This window comes from Anolis sagrei, chromosome 1 (genome assembly GCF_037176765.1).
Source record: "Anolis sagrei isolate rAnoSag1 chromosome 1, rAnoSag1.mat, whole genome shotgun sequence".
Classification (NCBI taxonomy): domain Eukaryota; kingdom Metazoa; phylum Chordata; class Lepidosauria; order Squamata; family Dactyloidae; genus Anolis; species Anolis sagrei.
Genome location: NC_090021.1, coordinates 240,657,119 through 240,675,303, shown reverse-complemented (window position 1 = coordinate 240,675,303; position 18,185 = coordinate 240,657,119). Strand labels below are relative to the sequence as shown.

Genomic DNA, 18,185 nt, shown 5'->3' with positions numbered 1-18,185 from the left:
CTTTTTAGAGCTTCCTGGAAATAAATTCCAGGCCCCCTTGTTCTGGATCATTGGTTGGATGCAGAATTTCTGCTGCTATACTTAGTGTGGATTCCACATAACAGTTGCAAGGTGAGTCCGCTTTATTGGCCTGTGTGTACAAACTGAGTCAGTTTGTACACCTAGCCTACAAAGAAGGGTCACCCACCCCACCCACTCATCCACCCCACCAAGGGCTGTAGACAGAATTTTTTTTTTGTGAGGGGTTGAAAATTTCAGGGTTTTTTTAAATTTCACCGGGGGGGTGTTGAAACCTGCCTCCTAGCTCACGCTGTAGCAAAGAGCACAGCAGGGGGCAGAGCAGCCTTCAATAGCCTGCAACTCCGCCCCTGTCAACCACCTCCACCAAGTCTGGCCTCCTTAATGAGAGCATTCTACACCCCCCCCCAACTTGGTTGCTTCACTACATCGGCTATTGCTGCAAGTAATGACAGTGTGAATAAATTGTCAATATTTGCTTGAGATAGTGCTTGCAGTTCTGGAGGGACTCTTAATTTTTTGCGTCCCATAGACTTAGCATGGGGATTTGGTTAACCAGTTAAAATTAATGAGTAAACCAGTTTTTTTTAACCTGAAAATTTTCGGGGGGAGGGGGGGTTGAACCCCTAACACCCCCCCCCCCCCGCTACAGGCCTGACCCCGTCCCACCCGAACTTTTCCCTCATTATCTTTATCACCTGGGCTAAGGAAAGGTATTTCAACACTATCAATAAAAGGGGTTTAAATTACGACAAATGGAACTCACTTGGACTTTTAGGGCAGATGTTAAACATCAGTAGATTTATTGAAGATAAGGAACTTGGAAACTGAGACTTGGCTAGCAATAGAGACAGTGTTTTCAGTCAAGCATATTCTCCAGACTATTTTTCTGACAAAGGATGGATAGCTAACTAATTCAAATGTATTTTAAATTAATGTTTAAAAGACCTCTCTTATAATATCTGTAACATATTGTCATGTACTAGATGAGTCTCTTGTCTCATATATCTATGATTTCATGATGAAACTGACATTCCTTTGCAATTATTTTTCAACAGATCTTGCTCATTCAGCACAGCTTGAAAGGCTGATGTGAGGAGTGAAGGTGGAAGGAGAGCCTGAAAACATTCCTACTATACAGAAACATAGTCTTTGCCAGAAACATCCTCCATCTTTCTGGTCTGGTGTGCTATTACTTCTATATATGGGGCTGCCTTCAGAAACAGTTTGGAAACTGCATCTGGTACAAAATGAACTGACAGCAACATTCATGTTTGACAAATCAAGCACATTCAGTTTTCCATCAGCTGTATTTGGTTAGCTGTTCATTTCTACGTTCAATTTATTGTGCCAGTCTGGTACTATTTTAAAAATGCAATTCTGTGCATTCTAATAATAATAATAATCATCATCATCATCATCATCATCATCATCATCATTTATATACCACCCTATCTCCCCAAAAGGACTCAAGAAGTACCCAGAAGTAACTCCCATGGCACAAAATGGTGCTCATTCTTGAATATTTAGGGTTTCAGCTTGAAGTCCATAGAAATCTCAGTTGTTCCAAGAACCACCTTCACCTACATGAGACTGCTTGAATCTTTAGATAGTCTTCATTGCCTCCATTTTCTAGTCCACCACAGTCTGACAGATTGGCAGTAAGAAAATGCTATTTTCAATGATGGCACCATAACACGTTATGTATCAGAAAATTGTTTAATTTTTTTTGTTTTCAGTTAGGCTAAAATCACTGGCTGTTCACATAGGCAATCATCAACACATTCTTTTCTATTATTAACAGTTTTCATTTGTTTTTGTGTTTGCTACTATACTGCCATTTTATTTATTGCTGCTCATATTGAATAAACATTGCTAAGGTTTATATGATTCATTCACTGCTATGAATACATTTTATATGGGGAAATGGGAGAGATGTGAAATACATTATTATTATAGCAAAAAACTGGATTGCTATTAAAAGGACAAAGGTACACTTAGTAATAATAATTATCACTGGGAGGAATGAATGTATTAAAATCCTGCTGTCATCGGAAAAATTAACAAATAATTCAAGAATTATATGGCCTTTGAAAAAATTCCCAGTTCTGCAATTTAACAGTGCATTCTTTATAGTGGAGACTTGGGAGAAATACAAATTTCAGATATCTCAGATGATGAAAAAAATGCAACAAAACACACAGAGTTTTTCATGGCTTTAATTAACACAGTTTATTGCCTAACGTTAAAGGTTATCTAGACCAGGGGTCCTCAAACTAAGGCCCAAGGGCCAGATACGGCCCTCCAAGGTCATTTACCCGGCCCTCGTTCAGGGTCAGCCTAAGTCTGAAATGACTTGAAAGCACCCAACAACAACAATCGTATCTCATCAGCTAAAAGCAGGGCCACACTTCCCATTGAAATACTAATAAGTTCATATTTGTTAAAATTGTTCTTCATTTTAATTATGTGCATGGAGTCCAACTAGGGATGCCAGACTGAAAACTAGAGATGGCTTCTGTATCTTTAATGGTTGTGAAGACGTGAGAATTTCAGCAGTTACCTGATGGAATTCCATTCTCTGCACAATTATGGGAGCCCTCACCAGTTTTCAGTGAGGCTACTTTAGTCCTCACCCCATGTGTTCCCACTTAAGGCATTTTGGCTGATCAGTGGGCAGGGGTTCCTTAGCATCATCCAGCTGCAGTCATGCTTCCAGACCAGCTCCAAGAGGCCATGGCTCTTTCATCTTTCCTTAATGTAAAACTGCAGTAAGATGGGAGCCTAGGAGGTACCTGCTCATTGACTAGCCATGGCAGAGCACTCTGAGTTGAGGCTGAGGGTGGAAGAGGAGGATTGGTGGAAGTATGATGGTAGAACTCTACACTCAGCCAGCGATTACGAGGATCTCAATCTATGCGTACTTTCCTTTCGTACCTTAAGCGCTATCTGTGTCACAGCACTTCCTACTTAAAAAGCCCCTGTTAATCTCTACCCTGTTTAATTTTCCAACAATCCTCCTCCAAGTCAGGTTATGAGAAGAATCAGAGCCCACATGCCACAGAGAAGCCCACCCCCAAATATGGTATGTTTGCCCCACTCCCAATATCCACCCTAAACTTTAACATGTTGGAAAAAACATCTGAAGGGGAAAGATGGGCACATTCATGCAAGTGTGTAAACAAGCTTGCAAAAAAATCTTCTGATCTGAACTATTGCTGACTACATGCCAGTGACCTCTTGGCTTTATTCTTCTTTCTATTATGCATGTGAATATATGTATTTCTGCCTAAGGTTTATCCATCCTGTTGTGCAGGGGATGTGCTAATACTGTTATATGAGGATACTGATCTGCGATTATCTGCATACACATTTTTTTTAAAAAATGGCATTAATTTCATGTTGAAAATTAAACGATCAATAAACCCACTTCTTGGCAGGAATAATCATATGACCTGCTGGCCCTTGTCACCTCCAACCAACCAGCTTAGGCCTTCCCTAACTCTTCACCCAACTCCAATGCAAAGCCAGTTGTTGTTAATGATCACACACACAAACAAAATCCTCTGGAACTCATGCAACTCTTTGGCCAGAATGAGGAGAAAAAGGTAATGCTTTTAAAGTCGTTTAAAAGCCAAAGAACTTATGAGGATGCAAATTATGGCATATTTTTGTTTACCTATATAGACAGAACCTGGGTTTTCCTTATTAAATACTTCATTGCTGATATTTGAATTTGGACATTGTAGCTCTTTTATTATTTGTAATTATATAATTATTTGTAATATTATTGTAATAATATGGAAATGAATATGATGTGTTTATTTACTATCAATTTTTCATCAGGGTTTATGGTATTGTGTTTAGGTTCTGTTTTGGATTTGCTCTAAGACAATAAAAGTAAATTGAACTGAACTAAGCTAAATGTACAGAAATGCTACTTTTGGACCTTTTGCTTAGAATGGTCATGCTGGGGTCAAATGAGCTTGCAAAGAGTAAGAGTGTGTGGCTAGCACACCTACCCACCTGCCACCCCTGGTGGGCTTTTCCACACATGATACAATAGTCTTAGTTCTTGGATGGGAATTTTCACACCAAAGCATAGATCTGAGGATAGCTGTGTGTTAACAGTTTCCTGGATGATAACTTCAGGTGGGAAAGGGGAGAATGACTAAAAAGTCTCCTATCTTTGCCAACAGGATTGTGACATTGGTGGCCTGTTTCTCCAACTGCTGCTGACTGATATTGAAATACATTATGTTAAGGGTACATTTGCCATTCACTTTTTAAAAAATAGAATAAATCAGCTGTGCAGTACCCTAGATTAGAATGGGGAATGTGGCATGCTGACATCCCTTGAAAACATTGTCAGGTACTATTTGTCCCTCTTAATTCATAACTAGAAAATGCCTTTCTTGGGATTACTCAAACCTTACAAAAGGAGTGGCTACACAATTTTTCACTGCAAATTATTCCTTCAAGGGATGAGGAGTACTGATAATGGAACCAACTGACTAGAGAGGTGCTGAGGTATCTGGATATCTCTGATTTAGCTGGAGATCCTGTACTGAGCAGGGGGTTGGACGTGATGGCCCATAGGGTCTCTTCCAGATCTATAATACTGTGATTTTCTTTGGTAAACTGCAGGCACAGAGCTGGCCTGAGTATTATGCAGAGTGAAACAATTGCCCAGTTGGCTAATGGAGGAAGATCACCAGCAGACCTTGGACTATCCTTTCTGAAAAGCTGGGCCACTGCTCTCTGCTGAAGAACAGATTTATGTGTGAATATATGCCCTTGCCTGAGTTTGTAAACCTCTCTAGTGTCTTCAGATATAGTGCAGAACTCCATCAAAGTCTTCAACAACTCATCCATCAGTTTGTTTGTGGAGTCCCCAAAATTTTTGAACTAGCCATGCACAGAAATGCTTACCTATCCACGCTGATCGCACAGAGGTTGAAAATAGAGGCTGTGCATAACATCACATCCATAGTCATCAAGGCATCACAGAGGGCTGTGCTCAAGGACCACACACCTCCCTGGAACTGGAGAGAAAAAAAGAGCACTAGGTGAATGCACTTTGATAGGACTAGTCTCCCAAAATCACTGCTCTAGAAAGATGCTAAAGTTTCCTCTCCCACTTAATTTCAGCTGCAGCTTTGAAATAATTGGTTAAGTGGAATATGCAATAGAATGGTCTAGTTGTTGTGTGCCTTCAGGTTCTTTTTGATCGATGATGGCCCTCAGCAAAACTATTGTTGGATTTTTCTGGCAAGATTTTATTCAGAAGAGGGTTTGCCATGGTGTTTCTCTGATGACAAGTGAACATGACTTATTCAAGGTCACCTGGTGGATTTCCATGGCTGAGTGGAGATACAAAATATGGTCTTCTGGAGTGCTAGTCCAGTGCTCAGACCACTAAGTCACAGGTAGAGCATTCTTTTCTTTGTGTGTTCAGGCAACTTACCTCTACCCATCAAACTGGATTCCGACTTAGAACAAATATGTGTGTGTAAGGGAACACACAGCAGCACTGTCATTCATTTAAATACTAGTTTTAAAGCAGAGGTGGGCAAATGTAGTCTTTCAGATGTTGGACTATAATGCCAGACACAACTGGCTATGCTGGCTAGGCTTCCTAGGAATTGCAATATAACAGCTTCTGGAAGGTCACACTTTCCCACCATTGTTTTAAAGGTACAAAGCAGAGCATCGGGTTGCAAACAAGTAAGATAAGTTCTTGGGATAGGAACCACTATATTTCTTAGGATCTTTGTACACTGTCCTAAAACCCATAATGGGTAACAGGTTTACCTGAGGAATCCAAATGCTGTCTTAGGTAAAACCGGATTAATCTGGAAAAATCTAGGATATCCCAGTTTTCTCCACATTAATTCTACACCTGCAAAGTTCTGAACCTCAAGATAAAATCTAGATCTTTGGAGGTGCTGGGCTTCCCGGGAAGGTGATCTCGTTTCTTTGGGCTCCTGGAGCCTGAAGGAGCAGGATGTCGACCACCCCCTCTCCCCCAGCCCCAATAGAGAGTTCTCCTGATGTGCAAAAATAACGCATCAGAAGGGGGAGAAGGGATTTCCCCCCACCTCCTGACACATAATTTTTGTGTGTTGGCAGGCCTCTTGGGTAACTTTTTGAGGGAAAAATGGGGGGCTGGAGGGTAGCTGGATGCCCTCCTGGGTCAACCTTTGGTTAATCCGGGAAGACATCTAGCTACCCCCTGAGGGAAAGTCTGGGGTTTGGGGTGGGAGAGGGACAAAATAACCCAGTTCCTCCCAGGATTTAGGGCAATGTGGAAGCATCCCTAGACACAGATACAGGAATCATTTGATGCCTAAAATGTTAGGCCTGTTTCTGGTTATATTTGATCTGCTAATTCCAGACATGACACCAGTAACCCCTCCTTCATGCCAGCGCTAGGATTTGATATACAGGACATAGCCATATACCAGTCTTCATCTGCTTACCCGCAGAGAATCATGATAACCATATGTAAGAAACTAGAGCTGATGCAGTCTATCCAATGCAATTTTCTGAATCAGTTCCAAATAACCCCAGGAACTGGCCTAAAAACCATTTTTTTAATTGGGCTGTATGATCAGTCGCACACATTTTTTAGCTGCCTCCAAACTCCAAAATCAACCGCAAATACACAAAACTGCCTTCTAAACTTAGTAGTCAAAGGCAAGTCCCAAGGCACTACTTCTTGATGGATAATCATCCCATTGTCACTCTAACCTGTATTAATAGATCTCCATGTTTTCAAAATCTGGGATTGTCCTAGAAAGAAAATAACCACCAGCCATGTCTTAATGTCAATTAATCCTTGCTCTGCTGCTACTATAAACCACCTTCTCCCTTCAGATGACGTCAGCATAGGTGGATTATTCACACCTCGTAGACAACAGTTTCATTATCCCATAACCTCCAACTTGACTTTAGGGACAGGTGTGGAGTCAGGCTAGGAGTTACCCCAGCTGAAGAGGTGAAGACACTAGATCTCAATAGTACTTAGCAAGGAGTACAAGAATATACACATTCACAAGGACTTGATTAGAATATTTAATTATTCTGAAGCATAAATTGTAGACAATTATACCCAATTCATGATAGAAAGAACCAGCATGGTACAATGGTTTCAACACTAGATTACAGTGCTGGAAACCTGGGGTGAAATCCTCACGAAAGTCAACTTGAATGCATACAATAACAAACAAGCAAGCAAAAAAACCAATTGTTCAAAGTGTTACTTTTTTAAAAGTATCTATATGGTATCTATATGGGGAGCTGTTATAAGAAAAAGGAAATTCTTTGTACTGCCCCCTTTCTTGCTGTCAGGATAAAGACATCCATCCATTCTGCTATAAATGCTGTCCTGTGTGATATACTGGAAAAAAAACAATGCTTCTCAAGCTCTCTGATGTGGTGGACTAATGTCACATTTGTGTCACATTATCATATCTCTGTAGTTTCCTGGAAACTCACTGTGGATTGGCTGATCTGCAGACCACCTTGAAAAACACTTGGTTTGAAAACTAGATCTGGAATGAGACCAAGTTATAGCAGATGCTCAACTAAAAGTGTCTCATTAAGAGACTGAGAGACCTTTGGGGGAATGTAAATTGGAAACTCCTACCCACTTTATGTTAGATTTATCTGAAGCTTAGGCTGGTGGGATTTTGAATGAAATAAATTGACCACAGTGCATTGATTCCAAGGTGACACTCTTCAAGTGTGACTAGACACAAACTATATGTGAAACCTGGGGCAATTCCCTCCTATGCCTCTCCCTCATTAAAAAGGCCGTGTCAACAAAAGGCAGCTGTTGTTGAATGCAAAGCATCATCCCTTAAACTAATTCTCACCTACACTGAGTTACAGACGTCTCCTGGCATTCTGAACTATCTGACTGGTGGAGGTTTTATTTATCGTGTCAGGAGCAACCAGACATTTGTATTACATTTTTAACAAAACAAACAAACAGACAGACAAAACACAAAGTTTTCAAGCTTGGTAGTTGGTTAAATGTCCTTTGACCAGTAGCTGGCCACTTGGAGTGCCTCTGGTGTTGCTGCAAGAAGGTCCTCCATTGTGCATGTGGCAGGGCTCAGGTTGTATTGCAGCAGGTGGTCTGTAGTTTGCTCTTCTCCACACTCGCATGTTGTGGATTCCACTTTGTAGCCCCATTTCTTAAGGTTGGCTCTGCATCTCGTGGTGCCAGAGCGCAGTCTGTTCAGCACCTTCCAAGTCACCCAGTTTTCTGTGTGCCCAGGGGGGAGTCTCTCATTTGGTATCAGCCATTGATTGAGGTTCTGGGTTTGACTGTTGGAGGTGTAGCAAATGCATATTCTCTGTCTTAGTAATAGAGAAAGCTAGTTGTATATCCCCCCCTTCTTATAAACTAGGCATCCTCAAACTGCAGCCCTCCGGCGGTTTTGGCCTTCAACTCTCAGAATTCCTGACAAGTGAACAAGCTTGTTAGGGCTTCTGGGAGTTGGAGGGCCACAGTTTGAGGATGCCTGTTATAAACCTTCACCAATATAAGAGATTTACCAGGAAAATAAACCCTAAACGTAAATTTACATTGCAGGATTATTGTAATGTTAGAAGTATATTCTGAATTTCTTGAGTAAGGACAAAATACAAATGCAATAAACAAAGTTCTTTCTCCTCTTCTTATAGCATCTTTGTTTAGGACCGAAATGCTCTGACAGGAAATGCACCACTTGCTGGACATCTGTTTTGCACACAACTCATAAGGTACAGGAGTCCTCCTAGGAGCACAGTAAACTCACAGAATGCAGTATATTCACAAGGATCAAACAGACTAATAATATCAAACCTCTTTTAAATTGGGTAGGGAAAATGTGGCTTTCCAGATGTCACTCAGCAGGCTTGGCTATGGGCTGTGGCAGTTAGGATGGCTGGGAACAGCAGGCTAACAACACCTAGAAATCCACTCATGGCCACCCCTGCATTAAACAAACAAGTTTCTAGTGCTTTACACTGTGAAGCCACACTACAAAGCATGTAGCCATTTCCTAGGGAAATTGCAGAAGTCTCAGTGCAGTGTCTCAGTGCAAAATAGAACAGGATAAGAGAGAATTCACTCTTTGCAGGAGACACCACTTATGCTTAGCATTTATACAGTATGATACTTCCTCTGTACAGAAAAGAGGAGAAGGAGAGCAAGACGAGCAGGAGGAGCTGTCAGAGATCGTAGATGGGAAAGGGAGACTGCAGAGGGTGGTGGAGGAGGGACATGCATTAACTGAAGTGTGCCTGGTGTGTAAAATCAACTCCATCACACACTATCATTAGCTCAACATAGAAGTAATAAAACACAATAGAATAACATCTAGATCTAAAAGAAGGTGTGCCAGAAAGCCCACCATGGAAACCAACAGGATGACTTTGTAGAAGTCACAAGTCACACTCTCTCAGCCTCAGAAGTAGCTTGATCAAGCTTGCTTTAAAAAAAAACCCTAGGAAATGGTTTAAATAAGTCAGAATCAACATGAAATGCATAACAGTAACAACAGCATCTGAAAGGAACAGTTAAGCATCTGAAAGGAAGAGTTAAGTCCTTGCTGGCATTGCTTCTGGAACTGAGACCTGAATTTGAAAGGGGTTCAATCACTGAGCCCAATGTGCAAATTTGCATCAATTTATGGATCATGAGGTTCTGCTGAACTACAACTCCCAGCTGCCCAATCCAACTTAGCCAATGGAGAGGAATTCTGAGATGTGGACTACACAATTTCCACACCATACATTTGTGATGTGCAGCCAACAAACAAAGCAATAAAATACAATTGGGATAAAACTGTGTAAGGCAGAAAACACAGTCTAGTTTTTCTGGAAAGTGTCTTAGCAGGACTTCCCAGCTCATTCCTACCCCCAATTCTGTATAACTAGGCAAATCATTTTTTTTGGCACTTTAATCTTTTTTCTTGCACAGCAAATAAGAGATTCATCCACACTCCAGTGTTTCTTATTGTCAAATTTCTGCTGAAGTCACTGCTACAGTTGCCAACTTCATTTACGCTGAACATTATTGGAAAAGGAATTAGTAGGCTAAACTCTCCCTTTCTAGGCTTATAAAGCAGAATGGGCTCTTATCTGACCCATGTCTGATTATTTTCAAACACAATGGGCATACAATAACTTGCTATAATTGAGTCTCCTGGTAGTGTTTCTGTAGCTGTAATCTCACCATTTCTTCCTAAGCAATACTGTCTCAAAACAAGTACAGTTTTATAGCTTTCTGTGTCTATAAATATTCTCTGTAGGCTTGCAAAGCATGACCATTCAGAAACTTTCTGTTTGTTTTGAGCGCACTTTGTCAGTTTATGTGAAATCACCAAGAAGGAAAGGGTGGCTATTGCCCAGGAAGAGGAAAGGAGAGCGTATCCATACAATTGTCATTTCTCAAATCATGGTTTCCAGCACCCAACACTATGTCTACACAGCACCCTTGCTACCTTAGAGGAAAACATCTGCCTCTATAACACTGGCAAATGAGAGGGAAAAATCTACACCATTTTAATTATCCCATGCATTAAGCGTTTGGATGTGGCCATGGCTTGACTAGACAGGGACTAGACATTTGTGGGGAGGGAGAAGCAAATAGAGGTGACATTGGAATTGCCCACTACTGTTACTCGCACACAGAGAGACACAAAATCAAAGCCAGATGTTCAATGGCCAGGTGCCATAAATGCTGACTGTGCCAGTACAGGGAATTGAACACCCACAGACTGATAATCTGCTCTGATCGCCACATGTTCAGCAGCTGCTCTTTTCATCCTTCTCTAGCACTTCTCCCTTAAGGAACCAGCACTGACTGAACCGGACAGGAAAACAGTCAGCCTTCTAAGTTCCTGCATGTGGTTTTTAATCACAATGTCTGTGATCCTATTTGTATGCCTACTTCACTAAAAAAATGAAACTGGTTCTTCATTTGGGGCCAGAAGAGTTGTCCAATTTCTTTCTCTAAATCCTTTCCTTTTAAGGGATTCTATGTAGACAGCCAAATGTAAAGGCATGCAAGAGTATGTTTTATCTTAGCAGTCATGCAGATGAGTGCATTGGACTGAAACAGCTTATAGTACAGGTCTTTCACAGGATCTCTTTGGATATCTAATCATCTCTTACTTTACTTAAAGGTATGAATGTAAAGATTATTTAAGATAATTAGCTTCCTGGAAGACAAAAATCGGGAAAAATAAAATAGAAATTACAATATTTTGTAGTTTTCATCCGATATTTGAACGTTACAAAGGATATTAGAAAACTGCTCTGCATAGTAATTCATGTGTATGGAGGGGAAGGGTTTACTCCCAATTATGGTTGTTTGTGCAAATATGCCCACACGTTTTTGATTAAACTGCCCCTCTGTTTCCAGAAACAAAAAGGGTGTAAAAATGTAGTGTGTTCTGTAGAAAACATCAATTTTGCACTAAAACAAGTGCAATAAAAGCCCTTCTTATGCTATTAACATATAAATACAAGGTATTGTAGGGGGTTAGACTAGATCAGATATGTCCAAAGTCCAGCCTGATGGCCAATTGCAGCCCCTGTTCAAATTTCCACCGGTAATGTTGCATTTGATATTTTTAAATAAGTTGCTTCTTGCATATTCATCCTGCAAGTGTGGTAACTGAAATCTTTCCTATATCATTCTTTGATGCTTGAGTCTTGACTGACTTTGGATTAACAGAAACTAAATCAGCTTCACTCAGGTCACATGGTAAATTGTTACCTAATCATACCAGGTTGCCAGAGATTAGCTTGTCAAGGTCCAAAGTGTAAAGCTTTGGATACCTTAAATGGCTTAAGCCTCCTTTAAATAGTGCCCAATAGCAAAAGATCTAGTAGAAGCATTCTTCATCTTCTATTTTATGCAGTCATATATTTATTATTTATTTATTTATTCAAATCTTTTGTATCCCATTCTTCTCTACCTCTGTGGAGGGACTCAGAATGGCTAACAGCAAAAATTCAATGCTATACAATACAATAAATATCATAAAAACAACATACATATCAAATACATTCTAAAATGCATATAAAACTTAAAAACATCATCCAACTCATCATCAAGCTGAATCCAGTTGTTGTTATCCATTACCACTTAAACTGCACCGGATTATCCATCATAATATAGTCAGTGTTCCATGATCAACATCTGTTGTGCAGATACTAAGGGAAGGCATTGATGGAAAAGAGTTGACTTCATATATTGTATGTTGTGGGTGAAGACTTTATTTATTTATTTATAGCATTTATATGCCACTTTTCTCACTCTTGGGGGGACTCAAAGTGGTTTACAAAAAAGAATTGCAAAATTCAATGCCTAACATACATAAACCAAATCATAAATCAAACAGCATATGACTAGCATAAAATACAATAGGACAAATTCACCATAAAATAATAGGACATTTAAATATGAAATATAAAAATTAAAAACATCTAATAAAAAACATTAAATACAAAATGAGATCCAAAATGAGTTGCCTTTTAAGGATAACAGTGTTGAGACATTTTCAGCCTTGTTATTTTAAATTAAGTATTACAATGCTATATGCAAACAAAACAAAAGATAAACCAGTCTATCCAAGGCTATTATACAACAGGCCTTTTTGAGCACAAAAGGTCCCAAGTTCAACCCCTGGCATCTTCAGGTACACCTAGAAAAAAAACCTCTGCCTGAAACCATTTAAGAGCTGCTCCCAATCGGAGCAGAAAACACTCAGCTAGAAATCCTTGCTTCCTTATGGTAATTACACTCATATCAACTCTTTTCTCCATTCCTAAGCATGAATTTCGTAAAGTGTCCATTCTGATGCAACAGCATACAGATGTAAACCAAGGTGCTTATATTGTTTGTGGGTGGCTGCATTTGGCTGTTGCAATAAACTGGAAAACTATATGAATTCTGAATTACCAAGAAGGAGAAGTATATTGGCACAAGATAGCTAAATGTTCCTTAAATCTCTGGATTGTTTACTGTGACACTTGAATCAGGAGTTGTTTTATAGCATTTTTCTCTCTCAAGAAGGAAATAAAGCATCCAGATTTGCTATATGATTTGTTCCTGCAATTGACAGATAGTGGTTGCAGCATCAGCTGCTATAATACCCAGCAAAACAGTAAACAATCACAGAATAAGGTCTGCTGTTTGTTTAACTACTCTTAAACAAACATGTTGGAAAGTATTATAAAATCCTCCTCCTTTCCTAAATTTCCTTTCTCCATAAAAAAGGATTGAATTCCTCCTCAAACTACAGGCCTTCCTGATGGGTATCTGCATTAAAAGTTCAGTAATAGACTTGATGTTTCAGGTTTCAAACAAGATTGGAAAGAGTTACTAAATTGCATCTCAACTTATGCATGTGGATCAATGGCCTGCAAGTATGACATGTAGTCGAGCCTATAAATATAGTTAACAACTCAATCTTGTTGACTTCAGTTAATTCTTTAACACCAAACATATTTATGTTATCCTAGCCAATGGGTTTTCTCCCATCTTTTGTCAAATTTCCATGTGTATATAATGTCCTGGACTTGAAAAGGCTGCTCTGAACAATAGAGAACTCAATAAAATGCACACAACGCTGATTAATATAGGATGAGTACTACTGGTATTATTATTATTAATAATAATAATAATAATAATCATCATCATCATCATCATCATCATATTTCTTATTCGCCTCTCCTTGTGGCTTGAAGCAGGTTACAGCACAATTAATTAAAACACATAAACATGGTAAAAATTAAACAAACATACATACATACATACATACATATATATCTTTTATATTTCTATAAAAGATATTTATTTATTTATTTATTTATTTATTTCAGTTACTTCTACCCCGCCCTTCTCACCCCCGAGGGGGGACTCAGGGCGGCTTACAAGGGAAGGCACAAATTCGATGCCTATATCAAATATACATACATACATAAAAGCAGTTAAGCAGTTAACAGGTTAAAAACATCAGTACATAACATAATAGTAAACAATCTCATGCTCAGTTCAGAGTTCCATAGATCCATTCCATTCCGTCAATTCCTGCCCATCATCAAGGTCTTTTCTTTAGCTGCCAGACTGTCCAAAAGCCTGGTCCCACATCCAGGTCTTCAATTTTCTTCTGAATGAAAAGAGGGAAGTTGCTGATCTAATCTCCCTGGGGAGTGAGTTCCACAGGTGGGGGGCCACCACCGAGAAGGCCCTGCTCCTCATCCCCGCCAGCCTCACTTGTGATAGAGGTGGGGTCGAGAGCAGGGCCTCCCCAGAAGATCTTAAACTCCAAGGTGGGATGTAGAGGGAGATCAGTTCGGACGGATACACTGGGCCGGAACCGTATAGGGTTTTGTAGGTCAAAACCAGCACTTTGAATTGTGCTCAGAATTGGATCGGCAGCTAGTGGAGCTGACATAACAGGGGGGTGGTATGCTCCCTGTATGCTGCTCCGGTGAGCAATCTGGCTGCCTCCTGCTGGACTAGTTGGAATTTCCGAGCAGTCTTCAAAGGCAACCCCACGTAAAGCCAGACTGTGCCGGGTCTAGATAATCAGTGTCTACCAGAAACCCCTGGAGTTGTGTTGCCACCACACGTTCCATGACTTTGCCCAAATAGAGGAGATTGGAAACTGGCCGATAGTTGTCGAATTGAGTGGGATCCAGTGATGGTTTCTTCAACAGCGGTTTTATAATATATTAAAACATATTTCTATGAAATACATATTAAAATACACAAGATCAATCACAAGATACAAATTTAAAATTCATGCTTAAAACTGGCTGGGTAGGCCTGCCAGAAGAGATAGGTTTTTAGATGCTTTTAAAATTCCAACAGCTGATCTAGCTGTCAAAGCTCTTCCAGCAGGTCGTTTCACAATCTTGGGGTGGCCATTGAAAAGGTCCTTTGGGTGATGGTGGCCAGTCAGGTTCTGGCTGGTTGGAGTAGCTGCTCCCCAGAGGACCTAAGTGTTTGGGGCAGATTGTGCAGGAGAACATGATCCTGTAGGTAACTTGAACCCAAACCATGTAGGACTTTAAAGGTCAAAACCAACACCTTGTACTTTGCTCAGAAGTGAATTGGCAGCCAGTGGAGTTCTTTTTTTTTTTCATGTCAGAAGTGACTTGAGAAACTGCAAGTCACTTCTGGTGTAAGAGAATTGTCTGTCTGCAAGGACATTGCCCAGGGGATGCCCAGATGTTTTGATGTTTTATCATCCTTGTGGGAGGCTTCTCTCATGTCCCCACATGGCAAGTTGGAAATGACAGAGGGAGCTCATCCACGTTCTTGCCAGATTCGAACCTCCAATCTGTTGGTCTTTAGTTCTGCCAGTAGAAGGGTTTAACTCATTGCGCCACTGGGAGCTCCAGCCAGTGGAGTGACTTCAGGATAGATGTAATACCCTCACTCCTAGATATTCCTGTAACCAATCTGACTGCCGTTTTTTGAACTAGTTGGAGCTTCAGAACTTGGTACAAGATAGCCCAATGTAGAGTGCCTTGTCCAATGCAGAAGTCCAACCTTAGGGTTACCAGCGCATGCATCATCAGGTCCTCCAATTTTAGGAAGGGACACAGCTGGTGTATTAGCCAGAGCTGGTAATTAGCTGCCCTGACTGTCGCATCTACCTGGGCTGACATTTTGGAGAGACGGTTCCAGGAGCACTCCCAAGCTGCAAACACAGTCTTTCAGGGGGAGGGTAACCCCGTCCAGAACTGGCTGACACACCTCCATGCCTTGATTAGGACCCTTGACGGCAAGAACCTCTGTTTTGTCTGGATTAAGTTTCAATTTGTTTTTCCTCATCCAGCCCATAATCTCTTCCAGGCATTTATTCAGACGCGATAAGCTATCCTTCGCTGAGGATGTTTTTGAAGGCATGGAAAAATATAGTACTGGCTTCTCAGTATATTTTTTATGTTTGCACTACGGAGAAGTGGAGCAAAAGTTTTGAACATGGACCTCTGAAGCTTTAGAAAGTACAGAACATGACAGTGAATAAAAAATAACAAAGAATATGATGTTGCTCTATCACCTCCCTTGGACCAGCTGCTAGGGAACAGAAAACAACTTTCTCAAAATTGGAAATAGATGTCTTTGTAGATGAACTTTGTATTGTTTTTCCCCTCAGGTAATATCTCCCCAGAAAATGTATTCTGAAAATCGTGGAGAAAAAAGAAGTACTGAGAGAGCAGGGAAATAAAAATAATCAAATACCTTAGCTTTCTAAAAATCTTATCATGTGTGACTAGACATTATTTTGTTCCCTAAAGAAGAACAGCATCCACACTTATCACTTTTGTATCAAAACAGGTCAGTTGGGGGTCTCTTTTGCCAGGGCACTCTTCTTTGTTAGGCTCTTCACTCCTGATCTTGTACTTTTGAACATTTTCTTACAGGAACTAAATCACTATATTGGCACTACCAAGACTGGTGTGCATGTTAAAGCCTACAACTCCCATCATTCTCAACCAGCATGGCCAATATTATTTATTTTATTTATTTATTTGCTATATTTATATACCGCCGTTTCTCAGCCTAGCCGGCGACTCAACGCGGTTTACAACATAATATAACAATCAACAGTATACAGTTAAAAGCATAAAAAACATAAAAAACATAAAAACACAATTCATACATCAATACCAATCCAGTTCGACTCTTAACTAAAAACGTGATCCAGTTCGTCATCCATGTTGCCAGTCCTTTAGTCAGTTACCATTCGTTGCATTGGGTTAACCAAATGCCTGCTTAAACATCCAGGTCTTCAATCTTCTTCGGAATATCATCAATGAAGGGGCTGATCTTACCTCCAAGGGCAGGGCGTTCCATAGCCGCGGGGCCACCACAGAAAAGGCCCTGTCTCTCGTACCCGCAAGCCGCACCTGTGAAGCAGGCGGGATAGAGAGCAGGGCCTCCCCAGAAGATCTTAGGGTCCTGGCGGGCTGATAGGCCAAGATACGTTCGGATAGGTAAGTTGGGCCAGAACCGTTTAGGGCTTTAAAGGCCAACGCCAGCACTTTGAATTGAGCCCGGTAGCAGATCGGCAGCCAGTGGAGCTGGTGCAGCAGAGGAGTTGTATGCTCCCTGCGCTCCGCTCCCGTTAGTATCATGGCTGCCGAACGTTGGACTAGTTGGAGCTTCCGGGCCGTCTTCAAAGGCAACCCCACGTAGAGAGCGTTGCAGTAGTCCAAACGGGATGTAACCAGAGCGTGGACTACCGTGGCCAAGTCAGACTTCCCAAGGTACGGGCGCAGTTGGCGCACGAGTTTTAACTGTGCAAATGCTCCCCTGGTCACCGCCGAAACCTGGGGCTCCAGGCTCAGCGATGAGTCCAGGATCACACCCAAACTGCGAACCTGCGTCTTCAGGGGGAGTGCGACCCCATCCAACACAGGCTGTAACCCTATACCCTGTTCGGCCTTGCGACTGACCAGGAGTACCTCTGTCTTGTCTGGATTCAATTTCAATTTGTTCGCCCCCATCCAGACCGTCACAGCGGCCAAGCACCGGTTCAGGACCTCGACAGACTCCTTAGTAGCAGGTGGAAAGGAGTGACAGAGTTGGACATCATCCGCGTACAGATGACATCGCACTCTGAAACTCCGGATGATCTCACCCAGCGGCTTCATGTAGATGTTAAACAACATGGGAGACAATATTGAGCCCTGAGGAACCCCACAAGACAAAGGTTGTGGGGTTGAACAGGAGTCTCCCAGTAACACCTTCTGAGACCGACCCTCGAGGAATGAGCGGAGCCACTGTAAAACAGTTCCTCCAAGACCCATTCCCGCGAGGCGTCTCAGAAGGATACCGTGGTCGACGGTATCGAAGGCCGCTGAGAGGTCCAGAAGCACCAACAGGGACACACTCCCCCTGTCGAGCTCCCGGCGCAGATCATCCACTAAGGCGACCAAGGCTGTCTCAGTACCATGCCCCGGCCTGAAGCCAGACTGTGCCGGATCCAGATAATCCGTGTCTACCAAGAATGCCTGGAGTTGTGAGGCCACCACACATTCCAGGACTTTGCCCAAAAAGGGGAGATTGGAAACAGGCCGGAAGTTGACGAATTGAGTGGGGTCCAGTGATGGTTTTTTCAACAGCGGTTTTATTACAGCTT

The 18,185-nt window shown here is 41.4% G+C and overlaps 1 protein-coding gene across 2 annotated transcripts in view; it reads right to left on the bottom strand.

The window, feature by feature from the left end:
• DRD4 (dopamine receptor D4) overlaps window positions 1-18,185 on the bottom strand; it is a 59,341-nt gene that overhangs the window by 18,476 nt on the left and 22,680 nt on the right. For both annotated transcript variants that reach the window (XM_060769418.2, XM_060769410.2), the window contains exon 2: window positions 4,951-5,063. In XM_060769418.2, the coding sequence (XP_060625401.1) occupies window positions 4,951-5,063 (113 nt within the window). The remainder of the gene's footprint in view (window positions 1-4,950; window positions 5,064-18,185) is intronic.